The 12,926-nt window shown below is 47.7% G+C and overlaps 1 protein-coding gene across 1 annotated transcript; it reads left to right on the forward strand.

Annotated features, from left to right (window-relative positions):
• Positions 1-262: 262 nt before the first annotated feature.
• Positions 263-4,923, forward strand: Rtp2 (receptor transporter protein 2). Its single transcript, XM_048453749.3, has 2 exons — positions 263-452; positions 3,919-4,923. Exons 1-2 carry the CDS (start codon positions 289-291, stop codon positions 4,424-4,426), a joined length of 672 nt encoding a protein of 223 aa, XP_048309706.1. The 5' UTR covers positions 263-288; the 3' UTR covers positions 4,427-4,923.
• Positions 4,924-12,926: the final 8,003 nt, after the last annotated feature.

The following is a 12,926-nucleotide window of genomic DNA, read 5'->3' on the forward strand; positions in this document are numbered from 1 at the left end:
GGCTCACCCACTTACTTGCTTTCTCCACCTGGTCAGTATTCCTACTCCTTTTCCTCTATGGTCTAGTTCAGAACCCTGGAACTCCCACTTGGGACTTTCCTCCTCCCTAGTTCTGGCTCCTGGTACCTGCCTGGCTGTCATAGCAACGGCTTCCAGGGTGACCAAGAGGGAGCTGGGTCTTGTGGGTGAGGCTTTTTGGACCCCAGAGACAGCCCGAGCTGCATCCATCCACGCTTTCTGTGTTCTTCTTCAGACAGTGCTCACATTTCCATCCAGGCCGGCGGGATCATGTCCACCAGCCTGACCACTTGCGAGTGGAAGAAGGTCTTCTATGAGAAGATGGAGGTGGCAAAGCCAGCTGACAGCTGGGAGCTCATCATAGACCCCAACCTCAAGCCCAACGAACTGGGCCCGGGCTGGAAGCAGTATCTGGAGCAGCATGCCTCAGGCAGGTGAGAGGCTGGTAGGGGGGGTCGTGTGTGCAGCACCTCCCCCTTGCTGGGGAGGGTCCACAGACTTTCCAAGTCTGGTCCGGCACTGGGTCTCGTCATGTCAGCTCAGGTGACAAGCAGAGAATAGACAGCCTCACAGGCTTGGCATCTAACCACAGCTCTTCAGACTCCCCCGTTACTCGGAGCAAATTGTGTTCTGCATTTGAGTATCAAGTTTCCATGAAAAGATCAAGAGTGGTAATTCTTCAGTGCCTTGAAAATTCAGGTGCTTGGTGTAGTTGGAATGGAGAGGAGATGCCAAGGGGATTGCCAACCTAGGAGTCAGGGGACTTGTGCTCTGGGCCTCCCGTGTCTGTCTGCTGTCACACGCAACTGGACTTGAAGACAGAATAAGTTATTGAACACATGGTGCATTTGAGAACTTGATTCCGTAGCTCTGCGGACTTGGGCATGTCCTCTTCTTTCCCCGACTCCCAGCATATCACACCTTAGCTCCTCTCAGCATCTAATTCAAACCCTTCCGACTTCACTCTGTGAATGGACGATGAAACTGCTGACCTCAGGCAGGGCTTCCCCTAGACTCTCTTTCTTTTTTCCCTTTTTTGTCATTTTATGATGACTTTTCCAAAATGTATTCTATATGTCTTTTCCATCATGTATCTTGATCCCATTCATTCCCCTGTCCCTTTCCACCAGCCCTTCAAGCCTGAACCACCGCATCTCCCCAAAATAAAACAAAATTTCAGAGAAAAAATTTGAAAAATATTTTAAAAGGGAAAAGAATTAAAAATCTCATCATGGACGCCGCAATGTGACACATTGAGTCATGCTATCAACCCCTTTGCCCATGTAGCTTTCGCAGCAAGTGTTCACTGCGAAGAGTCCTTGGTCTGGTTTGAAGTCTCTGGTTTCTCCTACATAATGGATACTCAGTCCTCTCTGGGACTCTTCCTGGAAATCCTGTTGTTGCCCTGTTCTGTGGAGATCCTGCAACTTTGGATCTGCAGGACAGGTTCCTCCACATGCTTCAGTAGGCCACAGATGGGGTGGATGTTGGGGTGGGCCACGTCATAACCCCAGGTCTAGGCCTGGGTAGCTGTAGGGTTAGCCGGCCGGATGAGAAGCGGGGACAGCTCTCCCATGTTTACAACTTTGGGGATGGCTCACTCACACCTACAATAACAGGGTTGTCTTTCCTGCTCTTATGACCACAGGGCCAGCTCTCCCACCTGCTCCAGGCACTGATGGGCATGGGGGGAGGGAACATGTGGCCACAGTGCATGCAGGGTAATGGGAATAGCTCTCCCATGCTCACAGTTTCAGGGCTGGCTCACCGATACCTGTGTGAACCATGTTGGCTCTATTGCGCTGTCCTGGTGAGATGCAGGGCTTGCTCTCCTGAGTGTTGCAGTTGGTGGGGGTCAGAGACAGCGCCCCCACGCTTATGACCACAGGGCCAGTTCTCCCACCTGCATCAGACAATAGAGACTCTCCACTTTCTAAGTGTTCCTCACTTCCCACCATGCCGAGTGTCCCTTGTGGCTTTCTAAAGCCGACATCATTTCCCCTTCAGACTGAGGCTTTGGGACTGGGGTCACAGTTTCCCGCTCACACGGCCTCCAGCCCACCTGCAGGAGCGCTAACCAGTTCTCCTCTTTGGTCATTTGAATTCATGTGAGACCAGCTGGTGATTAAGTTGTGGAGGTGTGAACAGAACAAGGGTTGCCCAAAGTGTATGGGTGCGAAGCCTCTTGGGTAGAGAACGGCATGAGGGTGGGAGCAGAAAGAGGCAGATTATGGGCGGGGACTGAGCATCTGGAGTCTTACCGCCGACCGCGCAAACCTTCATTGACATCAGTCAGAGAACAGAGGCTGAAGGGTTTATGTTGGCACCTGTTACAGACACTGGGCACAGGGAGGTCCTCTAAGTAGCTGCATGTTCTCTTATTTCTTATGCTTCAGTTTCATTGCTCCCACAATGCTCTCCCACGTCAGGTACTTCTGGAGATGTGGGGTTTGGCTTGAGAGAGGGGAAATAATTCTGGATTGACTTATTTAAAAAGATATAGGAGACTGAAATCACAAAGCGTTTGAACCTCCTGGAGGACAATGTGCAGAAGGCTGGAACAGGTATGTGGGGCTTCCGGAGTTTAGGGACAGCTCCGAAGGCTCTTAGATCTTCTTATCTCAGGGCTTAGTTCCAGCCAGCCTCCGGAAGAACTGAAACACAGTCATTCTGTGCAAAGCTCTTCGGCTTTTAATCTTTCATATGTATTCAATCTCAGGCCCGACAGTGCAGGGATGGAGGAGAGCAGAAGCCTTCCAATTCAGGACCAGCCCGATTCCCCTTCCCTTTTGACTATGTCTTGGGTAGCGTATCGTTCAATGCTCATGCTGTCAGTGACTTCCAGGGGTCAGAGGTGGCTTTGCTTTCACTGCTATTCCACAGTGGCTGAGGAGTGCTTAACACACAGCTGGTGCTGGCTAGATTGATTGAGTTCTTCCTCAGAGGTCCTTTGAAGTCTTTGAGCAGCGAGGACAGAAACGGCCCAGTGGACATGCAAGCGCCTCTGAAGCTTTTGTGAGCAGGGGCTTACAAGGGGACATTCCAGGGTCACAGGTGCCTCCCTGGAGTTAAGGGGTGCTCCATCACAGGCTAGTGTAGGAGGAGCTGGGCTTGGCCTGTGAGCCCCAGGCCACCTCCCTCCAGCTGTCTGGGGCTGTGGCTCTAGGAGTTCAGATTAGACAAAGTGGCCTGCATGAAGGTCAGGGTGGGGGTGGGTATGCGAGGGAACAGAGTCTAGTTTTCCCATCTCACACAGGATCGCTGTGGTGCCTAGGGGTGAATCGTTATAGGCAGTGAAGGTGTAAGAACCCAACTTAGCATTCTTTTCTCTGATCCTGTCTATTGCAGGCTGTCGATCTATCCTGCTTTTCTGGCTAGCTTACTACAATTCTACACTCTGCTCGGATCTGAGCTTGTACATCATCTCCTCGGAGCAGGCCATATTCAGGAGTCAGAGGGTGACGTTGCCGCCCCTTTTCAGATTGATATCTGAGCGCAAAGCCCAGCATGGACACCATCAGGCTGCAGGTAGCAGATGAGAAACGAGTTGCAGAAAAGGGGAGCCATACTTTCTTTGCAGGTTGACCGGATGTCACTCTGCAATAGGCTGGGAGAAGGGCAGAAGCCATAGGAGGGCCCACAGAAGGCAGCTTCCAGATGATAACTGACCGGTTACCCAGTGGCTCCAGTGCTAGGCTAAGGATGCTACTTGGGTCCCCCAGAGTGACCGCTAGGAGGATATGGTCGCTGGTTACCTCCAGTGATAATAAACCCACAGACTGGTAAACATGTTCTTCCATTTTCAGCCTCCAAGGCTCTGGCCTTTTCTTACCTGTGCTCCCCAGCTCTGACTGTCCATGAGAGTCTCACCTGCTCTATTCCTCCTTTCTTTCCTGCCAGGTTCCACTGCTCCTGGTGCTGGCACACCTGGCAGTCGGCTAATGTAGTCATCCTCTTCCATATGCACCTTGACCGCGCCCAGCGTGTTGGTTCGGTGCGCATGCGCGTGTTCAAGCAACTGTGCTACCAGTGCGGCACCTCACGGCTGGACGAGTCCAGCATGCTGGAGGAGAACATCGAGGGCCTGGTGGACAACCTCATCACCAGCCTGCGCGAACAATGCTACGACGAAGATGGTGGTCAGTACCGCATCCACGTGGCCAGCCGACCAGACAGCGGGCTGCACCGCGGCGAGTTCTGCGAGGCCTGCCAGGAAGGCATCGTGCACTGGAAGCCCAGCGAGAAGCTGCTGGAGGAGGACGCTGCCTATACCGATGCCTCCAAGAGGAAAGGCCAGGCCGGTTTTGTCTACAACTTCTTCTCATTTCGCTGGTGTCTGTTTTGGGGTGCCCTCTGCCTGGTTATTGTCTACCTGCAGTTCTTCCGAGGCCGCTCTGGCTTTCTTTAGGGAAGCTGGTTAGGAGAGGGGGAGAGGGAACGGTGGGGTTGAGACTGAGGACTCGGTCTCTTGATTCTGCTGCAAGTTCAATCATCTGCACCCTGCTCACTCGTCTACCAAACAAGGAAGCTGCCCTCGGAGATGCTCAGTGGTCCTTCTACTAATTTGACAGCAAGGAGGGGAAGGAGGGAAAGGTGGGAATTTGGGCAGCTTGCTGGGCTTCGGTGTGAGTCTGAAGTCTACAGGGCTGTCTTGTCCCCTTCATTTCTCACTCTGCAGCCACCTCCAGTCCTTTTTTTGTTTTATGTTCGTAGCCTTAGGTCTCCTCTTGCTCCTGTCACCTCCTCATGCTCACTTTCAGCTCTCTCTTGTCTTCCTGCATGGTTCCCCTTGGAGACAGCGGTGCCTCGTGCCTACCTTCCGTTCAGTGTACAGGGACAGTCACCTGGTCCTCCTGGGCATCTGGCTTCTAGTGCTGTGAAAGATTTCACTCTGGTGCTAGCTGGGTCTGGAATAAGAGTGGAGGTGGGAGTGGTGGAAATCGGGGTGGGTTGGGGGGGTTGGATGGTTAATGGCACATGCCCCAATGGGTTAGCCACTGGCCACGTGTGGCTGTTTCCACTTAAATTAATTAAAATGAAATACAAACTGTTCCTTAGAAGTTCTGAGCTCAGTTAGACTTTTACAGAATTTGTCCCCAAAGGGACAATTGCTCAATGGCAGACAAGGGTGACTTCTAGGAAGAAGAACACCAAAGGTTTGGGTATCAAGTAGTTCCCAGAGGACTTCAATCCCCGCTTTGTCTACCCTGGGATCCTCAAGGCAACACTGAGCGACAGGACTGGATAAAGAGGCGCCAGCCTGCATCTCTTGCTAAAATGTGGTTTTTGTGTCTAGAAACATATCGCCAAGATTCTGTCAAAGGGGACAGGTCATGTCTCAGATGATCAGGAAAGCTGGAGCATTTGGCCACTGCCTTAGAGGGAGGAAACCCTGCTGCAAAATGGATGCAGGGCAAGGAAGCTAGAATAGGTGAAGAGAAACAAGGCGGGGCATTTCCAGAAGAAAAGTTTTTTCACTAGCTAGTTTTTCTCAGAAAAGAATGATTTCTTCATTTGCATGTTTAGCTAGAGTGAGCTTGTTCCCTGACTTGACATCTGTCCTCTCCCAACCATAGCGATGTTTTTACCCTTTCAGGATTGAGGGAGTAGATTATGTTTGTTTCCAAGACATATGTCCTCTTTAATTCATTAAATCTCATTTCTATGCCCCTACAGCCAGCACTCCAAACTTCACTATCAAAACATTGGCTGCTTCTCTGTTTGTGTCTGTCTCCTGTGTCTGCAGCCTTCACAGGCCTCCTTTTCTGTAACTGCTCTGTTAATTGAAAAAGAGAGTTTCACTCTCCTGTTCCCATACACACAGACCATGTATTTAGACCACACCCACCCATCTGTCACCTTTCCTGGTCCCCTTGTCCCCAAGCGATCCCTTTCCTGCTTTCATATTCGTGTTTAAAAATCTCCATTTCACACACGAGGGAAAGCATATGATACCTCCCTCTCTTAGTCTAACTTATTTAGCTTAATATGATCTCCAGTCCCATCCACTTCCCAGTAAATGGCATTATTTCATTTTTCTTTATGACTGACTATATTCCATTGTGTGCATATCACATATTCTTTTCTGTTCATTGATCTGTTAATGGGTACCTTCCTTGTCTGATTTCATAACTTGACTATTGTAAATACTGTCATAATAAACATGGGTGCGTAGGCACTTCTGTGCTTCTCTGACTTAGATTCCTTGGAGTATATACCAACTTCTAGTTTTAGTTTTTTTCTAGGAACTTCTATAGTGGCTGCATGGCACCAGCTCTTCATATTTAATCATCTTCCCTCTCCATTGCAATATTCTTTGGGGACATTTCCTCTCATTCATCCTTTCTATGCTTGGGGTGCCCAAGATTCCCGTCTTCTCAACTTTCTCCTCACAACTTGGATTCTTACCAAATATGACCTCTCAGTCTTTATGGGTTTCCAAGCTTTTTCACGGAGCTCCAGACACAAAAACCAGGCTCTCTGACCACCAGGCGCTCCCTACCAAATTGGCCTGGCCAAACCCAGGTCTTCTGCTTCTTTGCAATCTGGTATTCTCTTCTTGTCTTTCTTTGCCTCTCTGCCCCACTCCACAGAATCTGTTCACCATGTCCCATGTAGTGTTGAGTGTTGTTTGCTCATCCCGCTTCTTTGCCTTACTCCACCCCATGCGGCTTGGCCACCATTTCCCATGCCATGTTGGTTGTATGCTGTGTTCTGTTCTCCCGGACTGTGCTACCTCACCCCACATGGCTTAACCAACACTCTCTGTCCTTTACTGAATGCTGTCTTCTCACCTTCTTCACTGCCTATTCCACCTCCCATTCCTTGGCCACCATGTCCCATGTTGTGTTTGTGACATGTTGCCATCAGATGCCTCGTTACTGCTCTACCCCACCCCATAGGTCTTGACCACAAGGCTTGATTCTATACTTCTTGGCATTCTGGGTTCCAGTACCAGCTTCCAGGCAATTACAAAGCTTACAATACTGACTTCACTAAGCCTCAATTTCCTGGGTCAGTAACTATAGCATGTAAATCCTGAGTTATTAGGAATAAATTAAAATGTGAGTGATGGCTCAAAGTCAAGATTTTCTTCTCATCTCTACTGGAGGAATTATAATCCGTGCAATTTGTCCTTGGGGTAAAGAGAGGTAACATAAGGAATATCGTACTCAACAGGACAAGAATTAGTCAACTGTGCTTATTAAACAGTAACTCTGTATTGGGTATCGGGGACCAACAGATGAAGAACAACTTACAGTGACACCACAAAGCCTGCCCCCTAGTGACACACTTCCTTCAACAATGCCACACCTACTTTAACAAAGCCACATCTAATAGTGCCATTCCCTATGAGCCTGTGGGGCCACTTTCTTTCAAATCACCACATTCTGGCCCCCATAGGCTTGTAACCATATCATAATACATGAATACATTAAGTCTAACTTTAAAAGTACCCAGGATCTATAATAATTCCATCACAGTCCCTAACTTGTTTTTTGGTCATGATGCTTCATCATAGCAACAGAAACCCTAAGACAGACTGGTATAGGAGGGAAGGCCCGCTTGTTCATCCCGGCCACCCGGCTAGCTTAGACCTGAAATAACCACACAGAAACTGCATTAATTAAATCACTGCTTGGCCCATTAGCTCCAGCTTCTTATTGGCTAACTCTTACATTTTAATTTAACCCATCTTCATTAATGTGTGGATCACCGCAAGGTCATGGCCTACCAGCAAAATTTCAGCATGTCTATCTCAGGCAGCGGCTCCATGGCATTTCTCTCTGACTCCACCTTTCTTCCTCCCAGCATTCAGTTTAGTTTCCATGCCTACCTAAGTTCTGCCCTATCAGTAGGCCAAGGCAGTTTCTTTATTCATTAACCAATACAAGCAACACATAGACAGAAGGACCTCCCATATCAGACTGGTACCAGGACTGTGGGGTATTTTTGCTACTGACCTGACCGTGTTGTTTTGAGGAGGATTGTGGAAGTACTTTGGAACTTTGTACAAGCAAAGTACATTGAGTGTCTAGTGCTTGGTGAGCTGTTCTGCAGTAGCTTGAAAGATAAGAACATTGATAACACTACAGATGATGGAGGCCTAGCTTGTGAAGTTACCTAGGGAAGCAAAACCTCTTTGGGGCCATTTGTGTGAAGAATCTGTGGTGTCTGGTCAGCTGGAGCTAAAGAATCAGCCATGATTAACAAGAGACCAGTACCGTAAAGTAAAACCTTCAAGTTATTGGGAGAGTAGATGCTGGTTAGCCAGAGCTGAGAAGTTAGCAGTGAAAAAGGGACCGGCACCATTGATGTGAAATCTTCTGGAAAATGTTTCCTGAGAACACACAGAAACTATGTTCCAGAGGGGGCCAAGGTTATACCTGACACAAGGAGACACACTTGGTAGTGTAAGAGTCATCCAGGTGGTACTGGTTTTAAAGGCATGAAGGGGTCATAGAGAGCATCTGAGACTTGGCACTGTGAGAGGCCAGGAGAGGCCACTGGTGAAGGTGCAACCTCAGTGGCAGTTGAAGGCTCAAGATCGAAGGGGTCATGGGGGGAACTCAAGGCTTGGCACCATGAAGAGAGCCTAGGAGAGGCTATTGGTGAAAGTGTAACCCAGTTGCAGCAGAAGACCCCAGCATTTTGGAGACGCCAGAACCATGGAATGACCATCAAGAACAGCAGCAGCAGTGGAGTGGAGCCCCCTGGATCCTGGAAGACAAACTGTGCGTGTTGTAGGGGGTGGAGCTAGAGAAGTGACCCAAGCCCCTTGGAGGAGCCCGGAAGATTGTGAGTAAATCCCGGATAGTGAACGTTGAGTTATTTACACTGTTGAAGTAGGGTTTTGCTTTTTTTTTTTTTTACAGATTGTATCTGTGCCCTGGCTCTTTCCTCTTGAATTAAGAAAGCATTTCATTTAGTTTTGATTTTTATAGGCGCCCACAGTGGAGAGACTTTGAACTTTTAGAAGAGATTTAGGATTTTTAACTGAACTTGTAATGTGTTTGAATCTATAAAGACTTACACTTTAAAAGTTATTTATGTTTTATATTGTGATACAAATATTAATGTGTTATACTGAGGACAAAAGAGAAAGGAAGGCTTCTAATTGAAAAGTGATGTTTGCGTGTCAAGTTGTGCTGGTTGGTTTCATGTCAACCTGACACAAGCTAAAGTCATCTGAGACAGAACCTCAACGGAGAAATGTCCCAATAAGATCAGGCCTGTAGGACATTTTCTTAATTAGTGACTCATGGGGAAACAGCCAGTCAATTGTGGATGGTGCCATCCCTGGCATAGTGGTACTAGGGTCTAAAAGAAAGTAGGTTGAGCAAGTAATAAGGAGGAAGCACCCTTCAAAGGCCTCTGCATCAGCCTCTGCCTCCAGGATCCTGCCCTGCTTGAGTTCCTCCCCTCGCTTCTTTTGATGATGAATTGTTACATGGAACTGTGAGTGAAATAATTCCTTTCCTTTCCAAGTTTCTTTTGGTCATAGTGTTTCATCACAGCAATAGAAACCCTAACCAAGGCAATAGCTCATCATGAGGCTCAATTCAAAGGCCATTGCAAGGACCATGACACCTTGTCAAGAGAGCAGAACTGAGCCACTAATATCTGGGTGACAGCTTGGCTTCCCAGCACCATCTGGAGACAGAAAGTAATCTGTTTTTAAAAGCACAACGTAATAACCAACCTTATTTGCCTTGGATTTCCCATGTAATCAATTTTTGCAAACTAAGCTAATACACAGCTGTAATCTTAAGTAGCATGCTCTTCTATGCCCCTGACATAAGCAACACACATGTATCGTTTGCTGAAAGCAGCAAATCCAGAAGTTAAAAGCAACCATTTATGGATATTGCTTGATAAATGATGATGCTTGTAGTCTGGTTCAGTTGGGATCAATTGCAACCAGTTACTCCATCCTTGGAAAACTCTGTTAAAGATTTCTGTAACCTACCTTTTCTTCCTTCCCCAGTGTGATGCTTTCTAGCCTGTCCAATAAAGACAGAATAAAGTTCTTTGTTAGGGAAAGACACACATAGACAGAAGACACAGTTCCACATACAGAGACAGGCACAGATGCATGGACAGACAAATTTACCAGACAGCCTTTTCCAGGCAGTCGCAGATAGGGACTCACTCAACAGTCAGAAGAATGGAAGATGCAGGTGGAGAGAATTCAGAGCTGGACTAGTTCTTGGTCACATGACTCCAGTGGGAATGCTTTCATTTCTTTCCTTAAAGAAACAGTGGTGCGTTATTGGTGACTTAGAGGTAATCGCCAATGCATTTAAACCACAAATGTTCCGTTTGGAATACCCACAGAGGTCAGAAAATTAGTGAGGGTCCATGGCTGGGAGATTTAAAGAGAGGGTAGATAGAAGACAGCACTATAAAGGGTTAAATGGAATAATAGTACAAGAAGGATTCAATGGAGAGAGGGATGGGAGGGCATCATAGATGAGGGGATGGGGGTAAAAACAATCTAATGCTAAAGACATTTTTAAAAAGTAATATAGAAACTTGCTACTGTATAAGCTTTTGAACACACACACACACACACACACACACAGAGAGAGAGAGAGAGAGAGAGAGAGAGAGAGAGAGAGAAAGTGTGAGAGAGAATGCTTTTAAAGAGTATTGCCATTTTTGGAGTTGTTGGTCAGTGAGGTCCCACTGACACCCTATTGCTAATGGTACCACACACCTGAGTCCTAGACAATGGTGAAATCAACCTGGGGCATCCCTGAAAGTTTCATCCCTACTAGCTAGCTATCTCAAAACCGGAAGGGTCTATGCATCCTACCAGGGAAGAATAACCATCAGCTTTATCCAGAAGTGAATGCAGAAAGTTGCAACAAAGACCTGCCTGTCAAGACATGCCCACTGGTGAAGTATTAGTATGAAGGGCATGGGAGTAACCAACCTCTGGGTTGGATTTAAGGCCTGCTCCATAAGTTAAAACTAGCACCTGACATTGTCACTGGGGACAAGAATCTGTGGTTAGACAGGTCATAGACCGCAGAAAAGAATCTACTATTATTTGTGCTCAATGGGTATAGTGCTGACTTGACTCCTAATTCATCATTTCTTGATAAATAATTTATCAGTACTTCTCAGTATGTGCATAGATTAATGCACCAGTGAACCCCCATCAAAGGAGCTGCCTTTTGTAGTACATGGCACTTAACACAGAGACCCACAACTGGCCAAGGTGCCAAGAATAAGAGATCGTAGAGTGCCCAGCCCTGAATGGAATGTTTATAGCACATCCGTCCCTCCCAGGACCATTGCCTTCAAGGAGTCATTGAAGAAAAGGGGACAGAAAGGTTGGAACTGTCATAGACATGACAATGAATGACTCCAGGGAGACTCTTCTTCAGACACGGCAGTCACACATATGAACTCCCAGCAGTTGAGACAGCACACATGAGACCTCCACAGGCTCAGACCAGATAAAATTCCAGCACGGAGAGGTGGACATAAAGCCCCACCCTTGGCTTAGGCGTTCCAGGCAGTTGGCAGCTACGGGAGGAAGAAGAGTTAGTTTGCTTTAAGGTGGACTACCCTCCAGGGAAGGCCACACCTGCCTCTTCCTGGGGGTGAGATTCCTCTTCCCCCAGTCTTGGCACTGCTGCCAGGACCGTGGGCCTCGATGTATCAAGTGTACACCCAAGATAAAAACTGTTCCCTAAGCTCTCTAACTAACTCTACCCTCTGTCTCTAGTCTACATCTGTCACAGCAGATCTCCTGTCAACTATGGATGTCCTATTGCATGCCTGCAATGGGCCAGCCCCAGGTGTTCTTGGAACCTGCATCCCAGATGGCTCCAATCAGCCTGTACTTCCCTAGGCCCAGGTGGTCCTGAGAACCTGCGCAGCTAGTGGATCAGATGTCTCCCGGTCTCTCCTTTGACCATCATTCCAGTCCTCCTGGGCTCCCTGACGATGATGCCCTGATTTCAGCCAGAAGGAGGTAGAGAAGAGATTGTCACCCATTTTCTCATCGACAGAAGGCAGAGATGCTAGGTCTCGATCTCAAGACAGGTCTCATTTAGTACCTATGGCTACCAAAGCTCTCCTGGTATCCTTCAGTACCCATGGTTCCTCTCAGCAATTCTTACCACACCTCCTAGGAACCGCTCACCCTCAGGGGCTGGCTCAGCTTCCAATTCCCTTCCCTTAGACCAATCCCTCTATAATTCAGCCATTTTGGCTACTCCAGTCTCCTGGTCTCTTGACCTGGGTCACTTCTTGGCTCCTCTCTTCCTTTCCTTCTTCTTCTCTCCTCTCATAGTCCTGTTTAGTCTGCCAGCCATATTCAGTCTGGACTTTTCTTTCTGCCTGCTTTCTCTCTTATATTCACAGTAAAAATCTTCTCCATACTTGAAGAGTAGTCTTGTCTTCCTCCTTTTATTTCATTCATGGGGAAGTTTGTAAATATAATCAAAATAAATTATATAAAATTCTGAAAGAACTAATAACAGCTGAGAAAATAGAAAGTTTATGCAAGAGCCTCTATAGAACTCATGCAAGTTGATTCTGCAGCTGTGTCCACAGACCCTAGTTTTGTTTGTGTATAGTCCGTACCTGCCCCTGCGTTGTATGCATTAGTCGAGGCTCTGCTCGTTAAATGCCTTGTGTTTCTTCCTGCTCACTTTGCACCCCTGAATAAGCAAGCCCTTCACTGACTGCTGTCTGGCAGACGGTGACAGTCTACTTGACAAAGAGGGCAGAAGGCGTGCGAAGGAAAGCGCGTGCTGGGGCTCCAGAAATCTCACCGCACTCAGACAAGGCAGTCGAAGGATTGAGTCCGTTATCACCCATGGGAAAACAAAGCACTAAAGAGCCAACCCTGTTGGCTGATGTGTGGGTGAGGCAGCCCCAAAGTCGTG

Source organism: Myodes glareolus, chromosome 2 (genome assembly GCF_982192425.1).
Source record: "Myodes glareolus chromosome 2, mMyoGla1.1, whole genome shotgun sequence".
Classification (NCBI taxonomy): Eukaryota; Metazoa; Chordata; class Mammalia; order Rodentia; family Cricetidae; genus Myodes; species Myodes glareolus.

What these genes read in the sequence shown, in the direction of transcription:
- Rtp2 (XM_048453749.3), top strand. Translation starts at nt 289, where the DNA reads ATGTCCACCAGCCTGACCACTTGCGAGTGGAAGAAGGTCTTCTATGAG. An exon ending in GAGCAGCATGCCTCAGGCAG is followed by an intron (nt 453 to 3,918) that starts GTGAGAGGCTGG and finishes CTTTCCTGCCAG; the next exon opens with GTTCCACTGCTCCTGGTGCT.